General features: G+C 37.4%; 1 protein-coding gene across 1 annotated transcript in view; it reads right to left on the reverse strand.

Moving 5' to 3' along the window:
* Positions 1–828: 828 nt before the first annotated feature.
* cav1 (caveolin 1) overlaps positions 829–8,505 on the reverse strand; it is a 12,205-nt gene continuing 4,528 nt past the window's right edge. Inside the window, exon 3 of the mRNA XM_088996458.1 lies at positions 829–2,225. Within this exon, the coding sequence (XP_088852584.1) occupies positions 1,884–2,225 (342 nt within the window). The 3' untranslated portion in view covers positions 829–1,883. The remainder of the gene's footprint in view (positions 2,226–8,505) is intronic.

Below are 8,505 nucleotides of genomic sequence, written 5' to 3' on the forward strand. Positions count from 1 at the left end.
TTTTCGAACAACGCAGAAGATAGACAATGCAAATATACTTACAGGCATGTTTTTCCTCTTGATGTCGTAAGGAATTACGGGTTGAAATGTATTTTTATTATTACTATTAATATTATTGTCTCTTGCAGAAGTCAGAAATGTTTGTCTTCACTTTTGGTAATAGGACAGTAACATACTGCCACCCAGTGGCAAAGGGGCATCACAATCAACTAGACACGCATTAATGTGCAATATTCTATTGATAATTATATTATGAAACAACTTATAAAGTAGCCGAGTAGCTCTTGAGGGCACAGTTTCGATACCTCTATTTTATGACATTCACTTACAATATTGTTTGTTTGTGTTTTTCAAATTGACTTGTGAATAAGTTCCATACTTTCCTCCACAAGATGGCGGCAGCGAGCTTCACAACATACAGACGCCATTTTTTTGCTTCCTCACAACGAGAGCGCTTAAAGTTTTATCATGTTTTATTCAATGTGTCAAATCCAGGTCGAGAAAATAAAACCCGAACAACGGTTATACTACATCGGTGCTTCTTCTCAACCGACAGGGAAACGAGTCATATTTCTGGGGAACAGAAGCTACACACTGTTGCTTTCATGGAGCACTTTCCTGAATGATTACTGTAATGCCTCGTCGTTCGCGGAAGTAGGACCAGGGCCACCCTTGATGAACGGAAATCCGCGAAGTAGAGTTATATAATAACCCCCATGAATAAAAATCAGATTGATGTTGCTCCTCACGAAACAAAATCTAACCTATTTGTGTTTCACTTTCTTAAAAAAAAAAAGAAGGCAAGCTATGAATAATCACACACACGCACATGGTTATATTCAATTTTAATGTGCACAGCATGATATTGTACAAGGCAAGAAAGGGGGAAAAACTATATATAAAAATATCACTTTTTGAGCCTCGTGTGAGGTGAGCAGAACAGCAGGTAGTCAAAGCGTGCAACCGTGCAAAGCTTTGTGTTCCCTTCGCTTGGTGAAGGTGTCACATTGATTTTTTTTTTTAATGGCGGCACAAAAAAAGTAATTTGCGTGAGCTTTTACAAACGTTTTACGAAGTTATTAGTTCTTCACACACAAAAAAAAAAAACGACAATGTTTTTCTTTCTCTGGATGAAAAAAAAAACTCATAAGCGAAGCGAGTCCAAGTCAACAAGTAATCAGTCATCACCCTGCTAGCAAGTAAGCTAGCAGGCTATGCTAAGCTAAAACAAATAGACGCTAGCGGGCAGCGACATTCAGTTGTATTGCATATTTTTCACATTGAAATGCAAAAATGAATTTGCGTGTGCGTATGTGGGTATGCTAGTTAGCCGCTAAGCTTAGTTTTTTTTTTCCATTGTCAAGCAGGAGACTAAAAAAAGGTGAACTGTGAACATTTTTGTTTCAAAAGATGAAGCAAGTGAGTGAGCAGCAGGTGGCGTGTTGGTCTTGAGGGCGGCGGACGGTGTGAAAAACAAAAAACGGGGTGATTTGGAGGGGCCGCTTCAGTGTGTCGGACTGCAGCAAAGTCAGGCTGGGGGAGGTTGTAACGGGGGTGGTTTTCAGAGGTCACGAGAGGAGACGATGGGATCAACGGTTGTTTGGTTTTGTGTCGTGTCAGCAGAATTCACGCCGCCACCGAGCTAGCGCTATGACCACCACCCGTTATCTGTGAACGAGGACAAAAAGCTCGCTCCGATAGCTAGCGCGAAGGAGGATTTTGTGTGTACCAGCTTACGAAAAATGTAAAACACAAAGAAATACCACCCCCCTCCCACGTCGTCCCTTAGCTTGGAATGTCCAACCTTGTAAGAATGTCCTTTCAGACTCTGACCCCACTTTCATCCGATTCTCCCCCGACGCCCCCCCCCGTAAGGATATCACCTACACCCCCTTGGCGGTGCTGATCCGCACGTTGCTGAAACACTTTCCCATGGCCTCGAAAAGCGGGTCGAAAAAGGTGTGCACGAAGATGGAGTAGATGCGACTGATGCAGTGGATTTCGATCAGGTAGCTTTTGATGCACGGCACCACCGCCCAGATGTGCACAAAAGATAAGATGGCGAAGAAGATGCCCCATATCAACGCCAGCGGGATGCCCACCAACGCCGTCAGAAGGCGGTAGCACCAGTATTTGGTGACGGTGAAGGTGGTAAAACTAGCCTTCCACACGCCATCGAAGCTGTACGTGCCCGCCGGCTCAGCGATCACGTCCACAAAGTCCACCTGAGGAATTAAAGAAGACCGACAAAATGTTCACATGGCATGTTGGGAAGAGCATTTTGAAGCGACAAATGGACACAGAGGCTCCATATCGTTGCTCTCTGCTCCGTCGTGTGCTCATTGTTAATATTTATCTCGCTGAACCTTGGAGATGAACTTTCAATGCCTCTGTCAAGTGGATCCGGCTTTGTTAGCTTAGCATAAGAACGGCACTGATAAAACATTAAAATCCGCGAGTCTCGCCATGTGTCATTTAGTAAAGTCAACGAAGGCTTCTCATATCGAATAAATCCATCTTTGCGTAATTTACCAAACGCTTGGTAGAAATATAGACCCAACGCGCATGTACGCTACGCTAACGCCTTAGACGTAATTGTAATTTTACGTCAAGTAAATCAAGTTGACTTATTATTTTTTCAAATAAATGTCTTACCAGGCGCCACGTGTGGCTAATGAGCATTAGCGTACAGTGTAAAAATGTTTAGCATGTTTTTAGCATAAAATCCTAACGCCACCATCAAATACATTAAGCTTAGTTAGCTTATGCTAGCACCAAGGACTGTACATGCTAAAAATGTGACTATATCCTTTTTGTGTTTCCTCTACTTTGTACACTAAGATACAATTTGACATGAAAAAGATGTATTCCTTTTTTGGATACATTGAGTTTAGCTAACCATGTTTAGCTTAGCACCGGATGAGGAAGTGTGTAGTTAATGTGAATGTCAATTAGCCGTATTAGCATGAAGCAACTACAACAACATAGGCAACATAGATAATATAGACCCGACGCTCTACGATAAATATTAATTTTACATCAAGGTAATCTTTATATAAAGTCTTACCATGCCACACGTGTGGCTAATGAGCATTAGCATACAGTGTAAAAAAGTTTAGCAACGTTTAGCATTAAATCCTAACGCAACCATCGAATACATTAAGCTTAGTTAGCTTATGCTAGCACCATGGACTGTACATGCTAAAAAAACAAAAACAAACAACACACATTAGTATTAGTACACATGTGTATGTATCTTTTTCACAGTACACTAAGATAAAATTTGACATGAACTTCCAAAAGATTTATTCCTGTTTTGGATACATTGAGTTTAGCTAACCATGTTTAGCGTAGCACTGATGAGGAAGTGAGTAGTTAATGTGAATGTCTATTAGCCCACACATTAGCATTTGTCTGTATCTTTTTCGTGTTTCTGGTACTTTGAACAGTACACCAAGATAAAACTTGACATGAACTTCCAAAAGATTTACAGTGGGACCTTGGCTTACGCACTTAATTGGTTCCCAGACAGAGTGTGTAAGGCGAAAAGTGTGTATGCCAAAAAATAATTTCCCATAGGAAACCATTAAAATTAGAATAATCCGTTCCCAGGTCTCCATAAAATATAATTTTCAACTAAATACATGTATTCCTTTTTTGGATACATTGAGTTTAGCTAACCATGTTTAGCGTAGCACCGGATGAGGAAGTGTGTAGTTAACGTGAATGTCTATTAGCCCATACATTAGCATTTGTCTGTATATCTTTCGTGTTTCTGGTACTTTGAACAGTACACTAAGATAAAATTTGACATGAACTTCCAAATGATTTACAGTGGGACCTTGGCTTACGCACTTAATTGGTTCCCAGACAGAGTGTAAGGCGAAAAGTGTGTATGCCAAAAAATAATTTCCCATAGGAAACCATTAAAATTAGAATAATCCGTTCCCAGGTCTCCATAAAATATAATTTTCAACTAAATACATGTATTCCTTTTTTGGATACATTGAGTTTAGCTAACCATGTTTAGCGTAGCACCGGATGAGGAAGTGTGTAGTTAACGTGAATGTCTATTAGCCCATACATTAGCATTTGTCTGTATATCTTTCGTGTTTCTGGTACTTTGAACAGTACACTAAGATAAAATTTGACATGAACTTCCAAATGATTTACAGTGGGACCTTGGCTTACGCACTTAATTGGTTCCCAGACAGAGTGTAAGGCGAAAAGTGTGTATGCCAAAAAATAATTTCCCATAGGAAACCATTAAAATTAGAATAATCCGTTCCCAGGTCTCCATAAAATATAATTTTCAACTAAATACATGTATTCCTTTTTTGGATACATTGAGTTTAGCTAACCATGTTTAGCGTAGCACCGGATGAGGAAGTGTGTAGTTAACGTGAATGTCTATTAGCCCACACATTAGCATTTGTCTGTATATCTTTCGTGTTTCTGGTACTTTGAACAGTACACTAAGATAAAATTTGACATGAACTTCCAAATGATTTACAGTGGGACCTTGGCTTACGCACTTAATTGGTTCCCAGACAGAGTGTAAGGCGAAAAGTGTGTATGCCAAAAATTAATTTCCCATAGGAAACCATTAAAATTAGAATAATCCGTTCGCAGGTCTCCATAAAATATAATTTTCAACTAAATACATGTATTCCTTTTTTGGATACTTTGAATTTAGCTAACCATGTTTAGCGTAGCACCGGATGAGGAAGTGTGTAGTTAATGTAAATGTCAATTAACACCATTAGCATGAAACAACTACAACAATAAGATAACTTACAGTAGATTTATGTAAACACACACACACACACACACGATAATATATTAAAGTTCACGGGGCAGCTTTCCAGAAGTTTATTAAATAATTAAAATAAAAAAGTCACTTGTCTAAAAATATCAGCAGGCCTTTTTACAATATTTTTTTAGTGATTTGTACATGAAAACTTTAAAACACTTTTGTGTTTATTTGCAAATCGCCCTCTGAAGTGTGTTGTCGTTTCGGGGGCCGTCTCGAGCGCTATAACAAATAAAGAATTGTCAGTGAATGTCAGCAACATCAAAACGCGAAGCCCCGTGGAAGTATGTGACTACCCCTCCCGTTGCCGAGGCAACACTGTTATTGTGCCAAAAAACAAACGCCGCGTGCTATTCTCAGAGCGCTATCTTCAAACAAAGTGGCGCTGAAGCATGTTAATGGGTTCTTGTGTTCCTTTGAGGGGGGCATCACAATTCGAAGGAAGTGTCGGACCAAGTCACATCCTGTTTCACAATAAAATAATGAACACTATGGAGCAATAAAGTATCCACAAGTATTTTTTTTTTTCAATATACGATCAATACATACTTTATATACAATGGAGTATGTTCAATAGCAGTAATGGATTTGGGGGGATCCATTGGAATGTCACATGTAGACAAACAATGGACTGGTCAACAGTTAGTATCAGGACATTGAGACAAAAATTGAATGGTCGCCAGCCAATGAACAATGAACTAGAACAATGGCGTTTCACATAAAGAAAACAATGACGTGATCACCAGCCAAGAAATTTTCAGTAAAAATTTTAGTTAGCGTCATAAATGCAAAAAAATAATGTATTTGAGTAAGTTTTTTTTAATGAAGAGTACTGTCACTATATATTTTTTAGATAAAAACCCGCTGCTCACCCACAGAAAAAAAAACTTATCCTGTGACTCTAAAGTGACCTTGAGAGTTTTGAAAGGCGCTTAATAGTTAAATGTATTATTATCAAAAGTAAATAAATAAATAAATAAATAATTTGGTTCATTTTTCTAAATAAATACATAAATAGATAGATAAACAATTAATTAAATAACCAAATAATTAAATGAACACAAAGAAAATAATAATAATAATAATAATAATAATAAATTGCATTTTTTAGGTAAATACATACATAGAAGAAAAAATAATTACTTGTTGATAAAATGTAATGTAATATAATAATAATAATAATAATAATAATAATAATAATAATAATAATTTCATTTAGATACATACATAGATTAAAAATAATTAAAATTAATTAAAACTAATTACTTGTTGATAAAATGTATAATAATAATAATAATAATAATAATAATTATTATTATTACTATTATTATTATTATGATGATGATGATGATTATTATAACGGTCATAATAATAATAATAATAATAATAATAATAATAATAATAATATTATTATTATTATTATTATTATTATTAGCTATCTCTTAGCTAGCTAGCTTTCGATCAATTTGAGTTATTTCCGGGTTGAGTGAATGCTGGCGCATGTGGCTGCCGCTGCTCACCCACAGAAAAACGTATCCTGTGACTGTAAAGTGACCTTGAGAGTTTGGAAAGGCGCTTAGAAATGAAATGTATTATTATTATTATTATTATTATTATTATTACTATTATTATAAATACCTGAGCCCCGGATTCAAACCGTGAACCTGGCACTGCAAATCGGATGTACAAACCACCTCGATGCCAGCCATGACCACCAGTTTGAGTGAATCTAACCACAATGAAGAAACGCCCGCCCGCCTGCGTGCTAACTCGCTCGCTCCAGGCTATGGAAAGACCGCGTCTTTCGAACGGAAAGTCACAAATGAATCAAGAACGTGCTTCTGATTCGGCCTGTAGATTGAGTCCAGCTGCGGCTCCCTTTTTGCCAGACTGTATTTGCGTGTGGAGCTTGTTGGAAGGAGTTTCCCTTCCTGCATATACGTGTGTGTGTGTGTGTGTGTGTGTGTGTGTGTGTGTATGTGTGTGTGTGTGTGTGTGTGTGTGTGTGTGTGTGTGTGTGTGTGTGTGTGCGCGCTTGGCAGAATTGAGTCAGTGATCTCAAGTCGCCTAGCAACGACGTGGAAAAAAACTTGAGCCCAGAAGGTGTTCCTTGTTTCGGAATGCTTGACTGATGGAATTCCTTTTCAGAAGGTGGGGGTAGGGGGCCAGCACGGTAGCCTAGTGGTTATCTGCTAACCGTTATGCTAACCGTTTATGCTAACCGTTAGCATATCTGTCTCACATGTGAAAGATTGTGGGTATGCTATCTACCTATCTATTTGCTATCTGTTAGTTATCTAGCTATCTATCTATTAGTTATCTATTAGCTAGCTAGCTAACTAGCTTTCTATCTATTTGAGTTATTCCGGGTTGAGTGAACGCTGACACGTGTGGCTGCCGCTGCTCATCCACAGAAAAACTTATCCCGTGACTGTAAAGTGACCTTGAGTGTTTTGAAAGGCGTTTATAAATAATAATAATAATAATGATGATTCATTATTATTATTATTATTAAAAACGTAGCTATCTATTTGCTAACTGGCTAGCTGGCTACCTAGCTATCTACCTATCTATTTGCTATCTATTAGTTATCTATCTATCTATCTATAAGTTCTATCTATCTATTAGCTAGATAGCTAGCTAGCTTTCTATCAATTTGATTTATTCCGGGTTGAGTGAATGCTGACGCGTGTGGCTGCCGCTGCTCACCCTCAGAAAAACTTAGCCCGTGACTATAAAGTGACCTTGAGAGTTTCGAAAGGCGATTATAAATGAAATGTATTTATTATTATTATTATTATTATTATTATTATTATTATTATTATTATTATTATTATTATTATGAGTTTAGATATGCTTCAAAATACAGACAATTTGAAACATTTAATCAATTTGCGTATTTTGAAGCATATCTAAACTCATAATAATAATAATAATAATAATAATACATTTCATGTATAAGGGAATAGATGTCTGGCGAGCGGTCCAGGGTGTACGTTGCCTCTTTGGTTACATAATATTTTGACATATGACATATAATTAGAGACAGAGTAACGCACATAATGAAGAGTTTCCACTGGGGATAGGAACGTTGCGGTTGAATGTGGAGCATCTGACTCATTTGTCATAGCAACTGATTCAGCTTCACTACTTATCGTTTCGACCAACAAAGGAAAATTGGACAAATGTGTGTTTGTGTCTTTGAAGTTATCATTTGGAAGCATAGCTTAGCATTTACAGACGCCACAATATTAGCATATTTAGGATATGCTTCAGAGAAATACATTTCATAGTTTAATCATAAAAATGGAAAGTAACTCATTCACTGCCATTCACAAATTTATTCGGGAATTCAAAATATGACATGGAGAGCCATTCCCGATTTTTTTCAGCTTTTGCTTCTTTCTTGTTTGGGTGCCGATAAAGCGGTGGCCATGGCCTCTGGTAATGTTTGTTCCCTTCCACGAGGGGTCAGCATTTCCCTTTTTTTCATGTTAGTGCTTCAGCTGTTGTTAAAGCGCTATATAAACCAATATGTATGTATTGCATTGTATTTTGTACAGTCGCCCCCATTTCAAGCTCATATAACTCCAGACCCATATAACTTAGGAATTAACTATTTTTTTTCTGATGAAAGAAGAGAATCTATGGTTTCTTAGGCCTCATTGAATATTCATGTAGTCCTAAAACTC

This window comes from Hippocampus bargibanti, linkage group LG05 (assembly GCF_051943395.1).
Source record: "Hippocampus bargibanti isolate YZ-2025 linkage group LG05, ASM5194339v1, whole genome shotgun sequence".
Classification (NCBI taxonomy): Eukaryota; Metazoa; Chordata; class Actinopteri; order Syngnathiformes; family Syngnathidae; genus Hippocampus; species Hippocampus bargibanti.